This window comes from Condylura cristata, unplaced genomic scaffold (assembly GCF_000260355.1).
Source record: "Condylura cristata isolate star-nosed mole 26May11 unplaced genomic scaffold, ConCri1.0 scaffold00002, whole genome shotgun sequence".
Taxonomy (NCBI): Eukaryota; Metazoa; Chordata; class Mammalia; order Eulipotyphla; family Talpidae; genus Condylura; species Condylura cristata.
In genome coordinates, this window is record NW_004567103.1 from 34,611,396 (window position 1) to 34,629,290 (window position 17,895).

General features: G+C 33.0%; 1 protein-coding gene across 3 annotated transcripts in view; it reads left to right on the forward strand.

Annotated features, from left to right (window-relative positions):
• CALCRL (calcitonin receptor-like) overlaps positions 1-17,087 on the forward strand; it is a 76,596-nt gene extending 59,509 nt beyond the window's left edge. For all 3 annotated transcript variants that reach the window (XM_004674456.2, XM_012725763.1, XM_012725768.1), the window contains 7 exons: positions 920-1,046; positions 3,835-3,988; positions 5,080-5,140; positions 5,224-5,290; positions 10,334-10,552; positions 10,705-10,746; positions 15,490-17,087. In XM_004674456.2, the coding sequence (XP_004674513.1) occupies positions 920-1,046; positions 3,835-3,988; positions 5,080-5,140; positions 5,224-5,290; positions 10,334-10,552; positions 10,705-10,746; positions 15,490-15,705 (886 nt within the window). In that variant the 3' untranslated portion in view covers positions 15,706-17,087. The remainder of the gene's footprint in view (positions 1-919; positions 1,047-3,834; positions 3,989-5,079; positions 5,141-5,223; positions 5,291-10,333; positions 10,553-10,704; positions 10,747-15,489) is intronic.
• The last annotated feature ends 808 nt before the right edge of the window (positions 17,088-17,895 follow it).

A 17,895-nucleotide genomic window follows, 5' to 3' on the forward strand; every position in this document is an offset into this window, starting at 1 on the left:
ACCAGTAGCTCATTTCTAACACCTGAACTTTCAAGCCAGATCCATAAAGGAGCAGAGTCATAAGAAAAAGGAATTCAGAACAGAAATAAAGATGATCATAAGTAGAGGATCTAAGTGTACATAGAAAAATTAACTGTTTCCACCTTACTACAGTTAGCATTTTATTTTACTTAATTCTGATGTTTTCATGTATATTATAAATACTATTATTTATAATATAAATGCTATTTGTATTATGGTCCTTGGTTCATATCTTTAGCTCCTTTGTCACATGTTACTATTTTGAAAGTTTTCTTACTTTATTCCCGTATATTATCTTTAAGTATTTCTGACTTGCAGTCTAAGCAGCAACTCCTAGTCCTTTGCTTATAATCTGAAAATCATGAAGTTTTATTTTTTTGTGTTTCTTTAATCAATGGCCCTGGATATAAAACCATAGTTTTCCTTTTTCTCATGATTATGGTTATTTAATTCTGACCCTAAAAAGTACATTACCACCACACACAGGTTATATAAACAGAACAACCTATAAGGTATAATGAAGGAAGATTGTCTATGTGAAAATCTGACAAATTCAAAACACTAATTTTAACATGAGTTTTATAATCACTTGTTTCAGAGTTCTTAGATTTAATTAAAGTATGAATAATATTGAGAGTTAAACTGATGAATTCTATGTAAAGGTCTTTAAAGGATATATTTCCTATCCCAAAATACGTCTACCTATACAGAAGCTACTAATTTGGCTCTACGTTATCTGTAGGTAATTAGGTAAAACTAAGATTTAATCAATAGTTAATCTTGGGGAGAATAAAAAACGTCTTCCAAATTTAGAGCAACGGCTTGAATTAGTATTAACAGTATTTAATATGGAAACATTTTATGATGTCAACATGCTTTGGCTTTTCTTGCTTTTTAGGAGCCTAAGTTGCCAAAGGATTACCTTGCACAAAAACTTGTTCTTCTCTTTTGTTTGCAATTCTATTGTGACAATCATTCATTTCACTGCAGTGGCCAACAACCAGGCTTTAGTAGCTACCAATCCTGTAAGTAAATGGTGGTTAAATCCTTAGGTTCAAGGAGCTGGTAGGACAGACAAGATACTGTGTGGGTGGCGGGGGTGGGGGTTTTGGCGGGGAGGGGGTGAGAAGCTACAGTACAATATCTAAAGGTAAATATTTCTCAATATTCCCAACTTACAAAGATTAAGTGGACAAATTAGGAGTTCAACTCTTGTTTCAATTATTTATATTTACACATAATCTCTCCTGATTTTATAGCTAGAGTCCTGCTTTTGGTGGCAAAGAAAGGTTAATGACTGTAACATTTACTCAACTGAATTAAAGAATAAATCAAATCAACTAAGTCTGGGTAGTTAGAAAACATAGCACACACAAATGGAAGATGTTTCAATTGACTTTAAGAAACCTAAGAAAATCAGAGAAAAGTGAGTTATGCATCCCCTATATATTGTTAAACGTCCTTTAATACAGAAATTTTAAAGGAGCTTATCAAGTCCTCCTTATCTCCAATACATTTATAAAGTGCCTCCTTGCAATTCTTTTAGAAACACAAATTTTAGGGTGTCAAAATTATACAAAAATAAGCAGGGCAGCCATAGCATGAAAGTTTTATTTTTAAAAACATATTCTAAATTGTACTTACACAAATGCACCTATCTTATTATAAGCTATAGACAAAAGTAAACTTTTTGAAATATCTGCATGGATAGCAAAAATATTTTCAAATATTTAAAATTGCTTATTTTCATAATGTTTGTAGTATGTATACTACAGTTTTGGATGTAGATTTGTGAAAGAGAATTGTATATGTATATATTTAAAGTGGTTTTGTAAAACAATGTAAATTATCTTGTTACTAAAGTCAGGGAAGGGAAAGAAATTCCAGTGGGTTAATAAACAATACCCTCATGTGTTTTATGTGTGTTTTTAGGGTAATTTCCAAAATTCTAAATTCCCTACATTGTTTGCACATGTGCATCCGGATTGCTCAAGCTTGTATATGTTCCACTCTAAAATCACTGGGTGAGGAAATACATTGGGGTATAATTAGCAATATAAAAATCTGGCTAATGTCCTGCCAGTTTTGAGTGAACTTCTCTAGAGCAAGGATATTTAAAGTGTTGTGATAAAGTGGCTGAGCAAGAGATTTTAAAGGCAATTTTATTGTCTATATCATCATTGTTCTGTTTAAAAATATTCTGAAGCATGCTTTAAGTTTTTTTAATCATAATAGTTTACAGATTAATGAAACCAAGCATTAGAAATCCATTTAGAGATGAATTTCTTATACAACATAGGTCCTTATTTGAAGCTGCTCTGTCATTTATTATTAAAGACTAATTTATTTATCTGTACATACAAGAGCTGGGGTGCAGGCCAGAGGTGCAGAGGGGCAGGTGATGAGAGAATTCACCAAAAACAGAGTAGGGGGCAGAACAGGCAGATCTACTGAAATAACTGCTGAGGGCAGCAGCTGGCAAGACAGGAGGGGTCTTCTGCACTGTGGAGGTCACCTCCCTGGCCAGGATCCAACTCCCGCTGCAGCTGCTATGGCTGCAGATAGCTTTGTAAATGCTGGGCTTTAACTCTTTGCACCACCAGGAAAGCCTGATCTGTCATTTTTCTATAATATAGACATATAGCTCATTTTTACCTTTGAGAAGACTGTGTTAATATGTATATGATAACAAGTATGCTAAAATGTAATGCCATGTATTCTGTAGCTGAATAAACTTTATAAATAACTTTCAGTCAGAAGACTGTGCATGGTAGTGAGAACAAAGGTTGTGCATGGTAGTAAGAACAAAGTGAATTTTGGACTTGTGTTCTGGGTGTTATTTTGATTGTTGTTTTACATTATTAACAATCAAAAAAAGAATATTAACAATCATTTAACTCCTCTAGTACAAGGATTTTTAGCTGTAGAATATAAGACTAGTGATAACACATGCTTCAGAATTATTTTAGATTAAAAAAACCTAAAATATTTAAGCTAGTTCATACAAATTTTATTATTCCTATTCTTTAATAACCCAATATTTATCTTCCAGTGCATTTGATTTACAATATTTTAGCTGAAAAATATATGATGATAATTGCAGAAATATTTACTGAGTTCCAGACCAGAAATTAGAACTGGCAAGTATAACTAGCCATGCAATTCAAAGTTTTAAATTTATTCTTCTTTTGAAAAGAGTGAAGTATATTTTTTATTCCTTTGTGCTTCCTTTACCCTATATTTGAATCTCCTTTTTCCTGCCCCTTTAAAAACAGAGAAAGTAGATAACTCTGGAAAAGAGTAAGGAAAATTCTTTTTTTTTTTACTTACATGAAACTCCCAGATCCCATACTTGAACAAAATAAAGAATGGATTCTTTGGATTATTATTTGTAAATATTTGGACTGGTAGCATGTAAAGACACAAAATTCCCAAATTCATTTGTACTTTAATAAATCTTAAAATTATTAAAATAATTATTAATATTTTTCCAACAGAAAACAACAATCAGGCACAAGATGACATTTTTAAAATAGATAACAACAATTGTATAGTTATTCACATGCGATTTTTTTACACTATACTTTCATGATAACTGGACCACACTTAGAAAATACACAATCATTAAATACAGTATAAAATGAACTTATACATTTTCTGGAAGGGTTACCATTATAAATCTTTGGAGTCCATGTCTAAAATCTTTTGAGGCAACATTAGATGAGAATGAATGTAGTGTTCTTTTAGTTTATGAATGTAAGTATGTACATTTTTTTGTGACTAACTGTGATTATTTTTTCTTTTTTCTCACAGATTAGTTGTAAAGTATCACAGTTCATTCATCTTTACCTGATGGGGTGTAACTACTTTTGGATGCTTTGTGAAGGCATTTACCTGCACACACTCATTGTGGTGGCAGTGTTCGCAGAGAAGCAACACTTGATGTGGTATTACTTTCTTGGATGGGGTAAGTTCCAGTCATTATTCATGTCTGCTGATTCATTTATTAAGAAAACTTTTGGAGGATGCATAGCAATAAAATATATTTTGTAATAAAATATACTTATTTTTAGTCATTCTAAAATAATACCAGGTGATTAATCTTTCCTCACTGTGGTAAGTAATCAGAGATCAATTAATAATACAATCTTCTTTCTACTTAGTTTTCCAATGTATGTCTTAGCTGAATAAGTAGGGACTAGAACAGTAGAATTAGAATCATGAATTAGGGGTATAGTCTTCACACTATTCAGAATCTTTTTTTCCTTGTGTGAAAAATTAGGGCACTGGCTTAACCAGTTTTGAAGTTTCATTCTAAAAAGTATTTTAAAATATTTTATTTTAGCACAAACTTGTAGAGATCAGTAATTGAGCTCTATGCAAAAGGCCTATTTTTTTTCCCATAAAGTATTCACTGATGTGTTTTTTGACCACATTTAAAAACATAACTGGAATAATGTAAAATATAAAATGCTAAATATGAGTTCAAAACAACTAGTTTCCAGAAATGTAAATAAAACTACACTTGGCCTATGTATCCATTCAGATACTAGGCAAAGTAGAAGTATGTATACACATGTATTGTTTAATACATTTGTATTAGCTTTATAAAATATTTCTTCATTTCCTGTTTGAAAGATCTGATTTAGAATGCTCAAACCATGCAAAATTTCTGATCCATAAAATATGCTCTCCTTTCTCTTTTTCATAGTCTGTCTCAACTTGTTCCATTTGTGATCATCTATAAAATATTGACCAATTCTACTTCACAGTGTTTGATACCTTATTTTTTTCTAAACATTAGGAGTTAGTTAGGACATTTTTGACTTAGCCTATAATAACTGATTCAGTATGACTTATACTAAAAGAAAACATACACAAATACAGCACAAGCCTGAAAATATATTTGACTATACAGTTTGACTATACAGTTAACATTTCTTTAGTGAACATGTAATGACCAGTTACTTTTGTTTCTAGAGTACCTGGCATATTGTATGACACATTTTACATTTATAGAGGTTATCTATTCATTTTCTTTGTCTTTGATATTTACAGGATTTCCACTGATTCCTGCTTGCATACATGCTGTTGCCAGATGTTTGTACTACAATGACAAGTAAGATAAACTCTCAGATTTTGCTTCAAATTAAGGAAAACAAAACTCTTTAATCTAATTTCCATATTTTTTTCTCCCCCCAGCTGCTGGATCAGTTCTGATACTCACCTCCTCTACATTATCCATGGCCCAATTTGTGCAGCTCTATTGGTGGGTAATTAATTCTCATTCATTAGTTGTTCACATTTCATTTTTATCTTATGAATCATCTGGCTTGTGTTATCCTTTAGGATCCCCAATGGGGAATAATTTGTGAAAAAAAAATGATGATGTACTCACAGTAATTAATTGAAAAGGTTTAATGGCAGTATTAGATTTGAGATGTCAGAAAGAATAAAGGAATTAATTCATACGGGATGGCAAGGCGCCAGGGACCTACAGTGGCAAGGTATTCATTACTATGGCTAGATCCAAAGTGGGGATAGGACAATGTTGCTGGAACTGAGTGAGCACCTGGAAGGGTCACCCAACAGGAGCCTGAAGTCAAGGAACACGGCCACTGCCCAGACCACAGACTATCAGGCCCAAACCACAGACTAGCAGGCAAAGAAAATTTCTCATCGTTCCCATGTTCTGATGTCGTGGTTTTTCCCATTGGCCACACTCAGCAAATGTTAGAAGCAAGAATGTCTGGGAGGTCAGCCTCATGGGGCAGAGAGCAAACAAGAAGATGGTTCTAGAAAGTGGCATGTGAAACAGAATAAAATCCACATGCTCATGTTGGCAATAAAATAATATTCCAATAATTAAAACCAAAAGACTTTCATTTGGAAAACAAGTGTCTTCTTGAAACATTGCTTGTTATTAGACTGGGCATCATTTAATGCAACAATTAGACAATTTTAAGTGTAATTGCAGGGCAACAGAAGTCACATTGAATACTTTTACTTCATCATTTAAATAGGGAAATAAAATAAGTCACATTAACATGCTTTCTCTCACAAAACATTAGAGATCAGAATTCAATTAGTCTCTAAGATTGTAATTATAGCTGATATTAAATTATATCTGTGAAAAGACATATGGGTTCTTCTCAGCCAAAATTCAAAGTTACCTGTGAGTCTTATTTTTACTCTGACAAAGATTTTATAATTATTATACTATATTTGCTATCTTCGATTTACTGTGTAGTTATGTTAAAACACTGTTCAATCCACCCTCAGATATATTATTAAGTCATTTTCAAAAGTATAGATAAGAGACTAAATTCTGATGTTAACCCTGTTTTCGAACTTTTCTTTTTCATTTATTTGCCATACAAGTTGATCATTTATGTAATACAAGATGTAAAAAAAAAAAAAAAGTTTTTATTATTATTTTTTTAAGATTTATTTATGTGTGCATACAGAACTGGGGTACAGGCCAGAGACACAGGGGCGGCGACAGGCTTCACCAGAGACAGAGTGGGGAGTAGAACAGGCAGATCGACGTAGTACACTGCTGAGGGGAGCAGCCGGCGGGTCAGGAGAGGTCTGCCTCGCCATGTGGAGCTCCTCCGGGGCAGGCGGGAATCGAACTCATGAGGAAGTGGTTTTAAGCTTCTTTGTGTTGTGCTTTAACCCGCTGCGCCACCAGGGAGGCCCCCCAAGTTTATTATTTTTTTAACCAAGGAATTACATGAGTTAAAACATAAGTTTAGTCTAATGTGTATAAAACACACATCAAGTATCAAATTTCTGATTTGTGTTTTGTCACAAATTTTAAACAAGTTAAAAATAGCAACACATGGAATTTAATATATGTTCTATGGCAATTTTAATATACTTTCATGTAGATACTAATGTAAATTTTGGAGGCAGGAGCATTTCTTTCTTTTGCTCCCAGTACAGTAGGAAAATGTGTGACATACTGTTTAAGCTGAAAGTGGTCTCATTATCTATGGCTTGTACTCTAAGTACCAGCATTAAAACTAGCTCTACCACTCTGGCTATGACCTTAGTGCAAGATTTCTTTTGTTTTGCTTTCTAACTTTCTGTGCCCTTTTTCCCCTTACTTGTAACTATGGAATAATAAGAATAAGAAACTCATAGTGTACTGTAAATATTAAGTGAGTTATATCCTGTTATACAATTAACATAGTGGATAGAATAGTCTGAAAAATGCTTTAAAAAGTGTTTTCACTTATAATTTTTAAGGCTTTTTTTATTTATGCATACAGAACTGGGATGCAGGCCAGAGGTGTAGGAATTGTGAGAGGATTCACCAGAGACAGATTGGGAGCAGGACAGACTGACAAAGTAAAATGCTGAGGGAAGCAGCGGGCAGGTCAGGAGAGAAGTGGGGATAGGGATCGAACTTGTACTAAAGTGGCTGTAGCTTCCTTGAAGTACTGAGCTTTAACCTGTTGCATCAACAGGGAGGGCCCTTCACTTGTAATTTATTTTCTTTATTTTTATTGTTATTTTTAAAGATTTATTTATTTATTCATACAGAGCTGGATGCAGGCCAGAGGTGCAGGGGCAGTGAGAGGATTCACCAGAGACAGAATCGAGAGCAGAACAGGCAGATCAATAAAGTACACCACTCAGGGGAGCAGCAGGATGGTCAGGAGAGGTCTCCCACACCAAGTGGATGACCTATGGGGCAGGGATGGAACACGCTTGCAGTGCTGAGCTTTAACCTGCGGCACCACCAGGGAGGGCCCTTCACCTGTAATTTCTACATGATATCACAGCTCTGTTCTGAGAAGAGTGCAAAGAAAATAAGATGCATTCTTTGGGCCACCAAGAAGCTTACAAACAAAATATAACGCTAAATTTTATCACAAGAGATATGACTCTGCAAAAGGATATTTAATTCAAACTTCAATGTCATAGGAGTTTAAGGAATATGTAAAAGCACCTAACAAACAGGAAAAAAAATGTAACAGCAACTAATACAATCCTTGGAAAATCCTTTTCACATCAACTGTGGCAGGGAAGAGTAAATGGTAGTTAGATTAAAATATCATATAGGAGTATAATCCATTTGTAATGCTCAGTGAGAAAGGAGGTGAAAATCCATACTGTTTGCATAAAACTTTTTCCCCTTGATGACCTGTAACAAGATCAGGAGTTCATTTTTCTTCAAGGATATACTGTGTTGTTCTTATTTAAGATCTAGGGCTCCCACTGGTGTTGACCAATTCCATGATGTTGGGAGAGGCTCTGGCAATTGTGTGTATGGTCACATGCTTTTGCAGAAATTTTATAAACATTCCAATGACAATCAGCTTCTTTCCACTCAGAGTTCTCTGTCACTTTCCCCCCTGAGGATGCTGGTATTGAATTGGCTACAATATTTTTTAGGTCCTTTTTAGGGAAAGTGAAGGAGGGGTATATTTTATTTGATCTTAAGTCAAAGACATGCTTAAGTTATTTCAGTGCAAAATGATTGCTGACTGTTCTGGAATGGAGAGCCACATTCAGAGTCACACAGCTGCTTTCATGGTCCTAGGGGACTATCTTATGAAAATGTATTGTTGCATCTATCATATCTGTGAGCTTTATGGCTTTTAGGCAGAAGTAAATTTTTTCATTTCTCCTTAACTAGTCCAGTAAGCTAGATGGGATTCAGATAGATTCATCTGATTAAATTTTTATTCCATTTTTATTTAAAATTAAGTATTTGCAGAAGATGGAAGAGTGTGAGTTTCTAATTTGATCTTTTAAATCAGACTTGCTTGCCATGAACAAGAGCCTTGCATTTAATGATTTTCATATAATGATGATCTGAATGACAGCATTTGTATTTTTTATGATTTTTTATTCCTGGATTATAATATACCCTATGTTTCAGATCTACAAACAGATAAAAGGGCATTATCTTTTCTCCTAGAGATTGTAGTTTCCATTTAATACAAATTTTAAAATAGCAAACATCCATGAATGCTTGAAGGGAGTATGGTTGGATGGGTGGTGGAATAACAGCTGATGTGCTGATTTGTCACATTTCATTGTCACACCTGTTGAAATAGATTATTCTGTTTTTGTCTACCACAGACATTCTTGTGTCTGTAACATGTTACTTTACATAGATGTATTGCCATCAGGATTATAATAAACTGTATGTTTCTGAAGTATATACTCTACTGAATCTTCTATGAATAGTAGTAGAGTGTTTATACCTTTATTTTTATAACATGCCTTAAATCAGCAAATATATGAAATTTGTGAATTTTTTCTGTATTAAAATACTATCATTTTTATGACTGATTAAATTGTGTGTATATAAATTATATATTAAATGATAATTTTTTTGATTATTAAAACACACATGCTAGAAGTTAGGGTAGGAAAAGAAGGGAAAAAAATACATTTAGCTGCTAAGGGGCTCATCTGTTAATGGCCATAATACTCTGGAAGGTATAAAGAAAGCGCAGAGAGAAAATGATAACTGTGAAAGATAATGAGTAAAGATAATGGGTAAAGATATGAAAGAGAGAAAGTAGTAAACAAAGGGAGAGAGAAAGAAATGAATATTTCAGCATAACTGTTTGCCAAGTCATATATCTCCACTACATTTTTGAAGTTTTCTATCTCCCATTCAGAGAATGTTTTCCATTTAGAAAAGCTGTTACCACACAATCAATATATAATTAGAGAAAGCAACTTACAGAAGACTCTGTGAGGCACCAAATTTGTTTCATCTCTAAATGACCTGAATTGGCGCATCTATGTGACTTGGTATCCTTATGAGGATAAAGAGAAGTACAGTATTATCTTGGGAAACTCTGGGGAATATTACTATATAAAGCAACACAGTAAAGATATACAAAATGGGAGAAAATGGTTATTACATTATAAATGTTTAGAAGTATGTTGCATGGATATACAGAGTAGACACTTCCAACTGTTAACATTTGTTATAAACAATGCTTGCCTTTGAGTTTGAAATTATCCAAAACTTTAGTGTGGTGAGCATGGCATTTTTTTTAAATGCACAATATGAACTGAAATGAACATTCAATTAAATATGTTCCACAGTAATTCTTCCAAAATTTCATTTTTCTAATCTTAAATCCATAAAAGTTGATATATTTGTCAAATTACTCAATCCTAATTCCAGAAATGCAAATTAAAATCTTGCATAATATTCATTTAAAATAAAATATCCTTGTATGTGAGAAAATACTCAGATTTTTTTTCATCAAAGATCTCTCAGTGATGCTTCTTCACTTAAATATGAAATCATTTCATATGCCCTTTCTTCCAGGTGAATCTTTTCTTCCTATTAAATATTGTACGTGTTCTCATCACCAAATTAAAAGTTACTCACCAAGCAGAATCCAATCTCTACATGAAAGCTGTAAGAGCTACACTTATCCTGGTACCATTACTGGGCATTGAATTTGTGCTTATTCCTTGGAGACCGGAAGGAAGGATTGCAGAAGAGGTATATGACTACATCATGCACATTCTCATGAACTATCAGGTATGGTGCTCAGGCAGCTTGCAAAGGTTAGCATTAAGTTATAGACAGTTTTGGTTTTATTTTTGACTATATATATATATGTAGCAAGCTGGTTGGTTATAAGTAATGGATCTCTCCATCTGGAATGAGATAAATCTATTTTTCTTTTACAGGGTCTTTTGGTTTCTACAATTTTCTGCTTCTTTAATGGAGAGGTATGGTGCTTCATTTTATTCCTTCTACCATTTTATATTTACCACATGCTTTTCCTTCAAGAAATGAGGCAGAAGTATAAATTCCTCAGTAATAACTATTTCAAATTTTATCTCTATCTATCAGGAAGATACATAAAATCTCTTTTGATAGATCCAACTCTCCAACCAAACTCTCTTAGGCCATATTGGAGTTGAAGGGTAGAACAAATTCAGTCACACTTCAAAATATCCCATTGTGACTTTTATTCAACTAGTCTTTTGATCTAACTTTTGAATAACCCCTTAAATTCTGGGCTATGTCATAGTTACAGTACCAGGCAATCCTTTATCACATAGACTATACACTCTCATACAAAATATAAATGTTTTTGCCCTTTTCCATTTTTTCCCCCCTGGGGCTAAGGGATGCCCACCTACAAAGTGGTCTTTAAAAATAGTTTCACGGTGGATAGTAAAAAATATAAGTGGAGTAAATTCTCTGTTTTATAGGGTATACATACAATGGATTAGGAACCGTAGGAAAAAAGAATGTTCTAGCTCATAATATGACAATGTGCTCTTACCTCTTTCAAGAATTTTTAACCAAGATTTTTTTAATTGGAAAGCTTCAGGCATTTCAGAAACTATTATCTTATTGTTTCTACATATCAAGAGTGCTGTATAGCTCAGTGGTTTCAACTATACTGATTCAGCTCTTATATGTGTTTTTAATCTACTTGATAAATTTTAACCTATCTGAGGCTTTTGGCAAAATTCAATAAAGCTTAGAAATACTGACAGAAACTGAATGATCTGGGATACATGGTAACACAAAGCATATCACAGAGTTTCAGACTGGAAACATCTGGAACCAATTGGTATGACTTTATAAGAACCACTCTTATATAAAACAAGCCTATTCGAAAATCAAGTACATACCATGAAAAAATTTTAAATGTTGCTTTACCCCATGTCTGAGGTATTTTTTTCTCATAACATATATATAAACATTTCATGTTTAATTCTTAATTAAAATATAAATGGTTACCTTTAAAGTATGGATATTATATGTATTCACTTATAATGGTACATAGAACTGTCACATGTCAGCAGAATATTTTCATATTTTTAAGTGGTATGAGGAAGACAAAAGTGGACATTTATTTCCCTAATGTCAATGAGTAGTATAGACAGATAATTAGGAATAATTTAAATCATTTGTTTTGATAATTACACTCAAAAGCAGCTAGTATGTACCAAAGATTTATTATTGTCATACTTGGAGAATCCTAAGTACAGTCTATATAGGATTTTTTAATTAAATGTAGATGAAAAAACATGCCAAAGAACAAGCATCAATATGAAAAGTACACTTTTGCCTCTGCAGAAAGAGTGGATTTTTATAAAGGCAATTTTTAAGTTTACAAACATTTACCACTAGCAAAATATTTTGTGATAAGACACAGTACTGAATTAAGGCATTAACTTGGCAATAAATTTAAATTCCAAAGATGCCACTTTGCCTCTGTTTGCAAAACTCCTGGAAAATGCTGTGAAGCTCCCAGAATCTCAGTGTCTACTTGTATTAAAAGGAAATAAAAGCAATTCCTTACACAAGACTCACAGGGATTAATGTAAGCAAGAAATATAAATATTTTTCAGTCCTTGATAGACACTCAGTACATTATAGATTCCAATTTCATTTATCAAACAACTCTTATTTAAAAAAAATACATGTGCAAATGGATATACTACTCATATTGGACTAAGATTTCAAATTTTGGCCCTCTACTTAGAAAATGTGCCCAAGGATTATCTCAGCTAAAGTGTAGCTCTCTTCTTTATCTGTGTAAGAAAAAGAGACACAGACTTTGATCTTCTGCCAAGTCCTAAAGTTGAGAAAATTTTGGCAGAGAGATATTACAATAATACAAAATCTTTAAGCCAAGTAATTGCCAAATCCTTCATTTCTTCACATCCTCAATATCCATCCCTATTTTTTAATCTCTCAAGATAGAATCCTTGTTTTGTATGATTCACTTCTCATGTTAAGAAATACAATGATCCCTCCTTTTGTCTCTTTGACTTCTAGTTTTTCCCACTCTCATAAGATGAAAACAGTTGCCAAATTAATTTTCTGTGTTTCCAACTATGTCATGTACTTTTTAAAAATCGTTCGCTCAGACTGTTTCCTTCTTGCATTCTACATTAAACAATTTGCCTTTAGCTTAATATTTCTATTTATTTAATCTCACATTTTATTTATATTAATTTTGAGCCAAGCTCTTTCTATTTGCATTTCTCACTAGTTAAATAACTGTGGCTTGACAAGTGCTCAGGTCATTTTCATCCTCTCCCTCATCCACTCAGACAAAAATATGCAATGTTAACATAAGCTGGAAACTTCACTCATCAGAAGGGCTCTCCCTAGTCACATGGAAATAATTAACAACTGAGAGTAGATATTTTTATAAAGTGAAAAATAAATATTGTAAATAACTGAACTTATATTCTATAATGATAACTAGATAGATTTTTTATATGTAACTCTCTTAATTGATTTAGGTTGATGAGTCTCGCATTGGTTCTTAGTCACATAGATACAATTAACAACTGAGAATAGATATATTTTTTATAAAATCAAAAAAAATGTTACTGTGAATAACTGAACTTATATTCTATAATGAGATCTAAATAGTTTTTATATGTAGTTCTATCATGTATCTTTTAAATGATTTAGGTTGAAAAGTCTAGTACTGGTTTCTTATCAAATATTTAAAGGTATATAAGATTGTAATGGTATTAAAAATATTCTAAACAGTTGGCCTCACTATTTGTGTAACCCTAATGTAAAGTAATGAAAGACATTTCATAGTTTTAATAACAGCTGGCTATCTTCCCTTTCAATGACAACTGAATCAAGTTTAATATTTATTTCTATACATGATTTTCTTTCAATATTTTAAGATTTTTATGCAAGAGAAAATAGGTCTACTGCACCCTGTGGTTAGCTCCATGGCCAGGGATCAAACTCTTGTTACAGTGGCTGCAGATAGATTCATGATGCTACCACTTAACCTCTTGAGCCACAAAGGAGGCCCTATACATGATTGTTTAATAATTTATTTCAATATGTGATTGCACTGAGCTAAAAGCTAAAGAATTCTGTATAATCAATTGTAGAAAGTTAAGTATGGCATGAATATGTTAGTAGCACATGAAATACTAAACAAAATTGCTTTTAGATGCTTATCCTTCCTTTGGAAAGCAACCAAGGAGTCAACAAACAGTACAGAGTGAAGAAAACCATTCAAAGCTATACATGCTTTTGAAAGATATAGATCAGGGATAGGGATGTGTTTGATACATTCATAACATGGAAGAAGATTGCTCTAAAACACTCTGCTTACTCATTAGACATGTACAAATGTGAAGTGGTTAAGATGGAGATGACTTTGAATATACTTATTTGTACTTATTGACTCAAAATGAAGAAAATTACCTTAGAGTTTTATATCAATGAAAATCAGTAACTATATATAAACAAACTAACCCTGGTCTCTAGTCCCAGAGATAAAGGAATACTAAACTTCAAAATCATTATGCAGAGGAGGTCCAAGAAAAAAAAAATGTGGATGGTGAAATTCCTGATGTTATTTTTCACATTAAGTTTCCCATTTGTTTAATCTGGGTAGTAAGTTCATGCAAACAGATGTCATGCTCCTTTATTTCCCAGAATGTAGCACAATCTAGGCTTATAGTAATCACTCATTGAAAAGTTGCTGCTGCTGCTGCTACTGCTATGATAATAGTGATAATTTATATTCCCTTTATCCCTAACTTCTTTTTCTTTTCTTCTTTTTGTAAACTTTCATCAGTCATCTTTTTTAAATAAAATTACTAATGTATAACTAAATAAATTTTGTAGGTGGAAGCCTGGATTAATTACTTGACAAGTAGATATTCACACACATTTTTAAAGCTTTAAAACTAAGGCATAGAGGGCCTACCTGGTTGCCTAAGGGTTGCATCTTAGTACTGCCACCAAGAAGGCCTGAGTTCAATCCCCAGTTAGGGAGCTAACCCATGTATGGTGAGGCAGACATCTTCTGTCTCACCTGCTGCATATATTTCAGTCAGTCTGCCTCTTCTGCTCCCCACTCTTTCAGGCGAATCCTCTAACCACCACACCTCTAGCCTGAATCCTAGTTCTTCACAAAAATATATAAAGATTTAAAAATAAAACTAGGACATGGAAAAAGAAATACTAATTGCTCTTTTAAAAAGTACAAAATAGGCTCTCCCTGGTGGCGCAATGGGTAAAAGCACTGTATTATGAAGCTCTCTAAAGCCACTGTAGCACGAGTTCAATCCCCAGCCAGGGAGCTGACCCACATGGTGTGGCAGACTTTTCCTGATCCGCCCACTGCTCCCCTCAGCAGTTTATTTCAGTAGATCGACCTGTTCTCCTCCTTGCTCTGACTCTGGTGAATCATCTCACTCACCATACCTCTGGCCTATACCTCGTTCTGTAAGCATAAATAAATAAATCTTAAAAAAAAAAAAAGTACAAAATAATTAAGTGATTGCACAAAGATGGTTTACATAATTTACTTCTTTCACAAAGAAAACAAAGCATTATTCAAGAGTAATCAATGATTTTAAAAATATTCTATACATAGTTTATTTGTTATGGTACTATTAATCATAATACCTTCAATTCAATGGACAATGATTTTGTCCATTTTTTTTTTCAATTGATAGGTTCAAGCAATCCTGAGAAGAAACTGGAATCAATACAGAATCCAATTTGGAAACAGCTTTTCCCACTCAGATGCTCTTCGCAGCGCCTCTTACACAGTGTCAACAATTAGTGATGGTACAGCTTACAGTCATGACTATCCTAGTGAACACTTAAATGGGAAAAGCATCCATGATGTTGAAAATGTTGTCTTAAAGCCAGAAAAGTTATATGCTTGATAAAAGAAGATGCACTGATTAACAGTTTTGCCACTCCTAACTCAAAAGCTTGGATGCATGACTTTACAGCCGGAAGATTTCAGTATTAAATGCTTTTCTTGAATGCCATAATGAAAACTCAGACGAACTCATGTAGTGTTGACAAGTGTTTAACAATCAACTCTACAGTGAAAAATATATAACTGCAATGTTTGCCAGTTTCTGTATATAAATAATACTGCCATGGTTGATTTTATGTTACCAATGTGACATCACTGAATGAAGAACTGAGATAAGATGATCACGATCAATAGCTATGGGTCAATATGAGCCACTTTCAGCCATAGCATGAATTCACAAAGGAGGAACACTGTAAAGATTCATATGCATATACATATTGGGCAGGATTCTACTCCTCAAGTTGCCTAGAAAGACATAACTAGACCTGCTGACTTGGAGGGAAAATTAGCTTGACCTTTTCCCCCCCAGAACATACCCTATTCCTCTTTGCATTTGCCCTTGCAAATGGATGAGATAGAGTTAATTTGCCAGCTCATTCTCTTCTCCCCAAGGAGGAGGGAGGGGCTTAGTAGAATGCCTATTAACTAGTCATTTGCTGGTACATCACAGATACAGCTGGTGTTATACCCATTTTGGAGATGATGAATAGAATGTACAATGTGCAAATTTACTTTAGTATCATTAGGGAGACATCTTGGCTAATACCACAAATATCTTGTCATCTGTTTTTTCATCTTACTACAGAAATAGGTGGAATCAGTTTCCCTATATCTGTAAATAGAATATCTTCCCCTTCCATTTCTACTGCGTAGACAAATTAGCAATTATTTCACATGAAGGAAATCAATGAAGGATTTCTTATTTTCTTGGAAGCTTGTAAAAAAGTGTTGTGAAAAAATGAGCTTGTAAATACTGCTATGCTATTTTGTAGTCACAAATCAAATCCATGCAATCTAGGTAAGCTTTTTTAAAAGACAAATACACAATTTAACAATGTATGCACATTAATATCTGATACTGTGTCTGGGCCAATTTTATAATGAAATAGAGTCTGGAATTCTATATTTGGTAAATAACTTAAAGACAACCAGATGCCAGCATCAGAAACTTGAGAAATAAGAGAACAGAAATATCTATGATGAGATATGAAATATTTATTTAAAAACTCAAGGCCACTGTTTTACTGAATATATTAGCTTATGTGATCCATATCTTAATAATAGGTAGGTGTGACAATGAACTTGTATTCTATTTGAGAAAATTTAAATGACTCCAACTGTACTTAATGCCTATCATTACCCATATGGCTTTTACCTTATTGAAAACAATACTTTTCTGACACATATGAATAAATGATTTTGGAAATGTTCCAGATTTTTAAAAATTAGAGTAATATTGTATACACACACACACACACACACACACACATACATACATATATACATATATATATACACACATAATATACAATGCTCTAAAATTCTAATAAAGCTATTGTATGTGATAATACAAATCAAAGAGTGACTTGAACATATCATTAAGGATATCAAAATGGTTATCAAATAAATTAAGATGGAAGAAATTCCTACAGATAAATTAAAATGGAATTACATTTCCTTAATATCATTTTTACTGGAATTTCTGAAAAACAAAAGTGTTTTTAATTAGTAAAAGTAAATTTTGGGAAACCAATTAATTATGTGTGTGCATGTATGTTCTTACAGTAGGTCAATCTACTTACAATGCATTAAACTAATGACATTGTCATAGGTTGCTTCTAGCGAAAGAGTATGAGTTAAGAAGTCATTTGGAATTGTCTAGGATAATAATATAAATTAGGGAGAATTAACATATTAAATGGCCTGGTCAATACTTTTATATTTTCTAATTTATATATCTACCTGTAAAGTCTTTTGTTGGTTTGAAATTTATGGATTTCATAGCAAGCCATGTTATAAAGGAACAGAGACTGTTCTGGACTTACTACTACCTAAATTATATAAAAATTCCTTTAAATACACTCAATTTTACCTATTTAATATTTAAAGACACAAATTCAAATCCTTTGCTAACATTTACATATTTCAGAATTGTCCAGACAACTGTCAAGTCTTAACCATATATCTCATAGACAATGTTGAATAACAGCTAGCATTGTATTAAAATTTTATTTTAATTTTCAGGTGAATT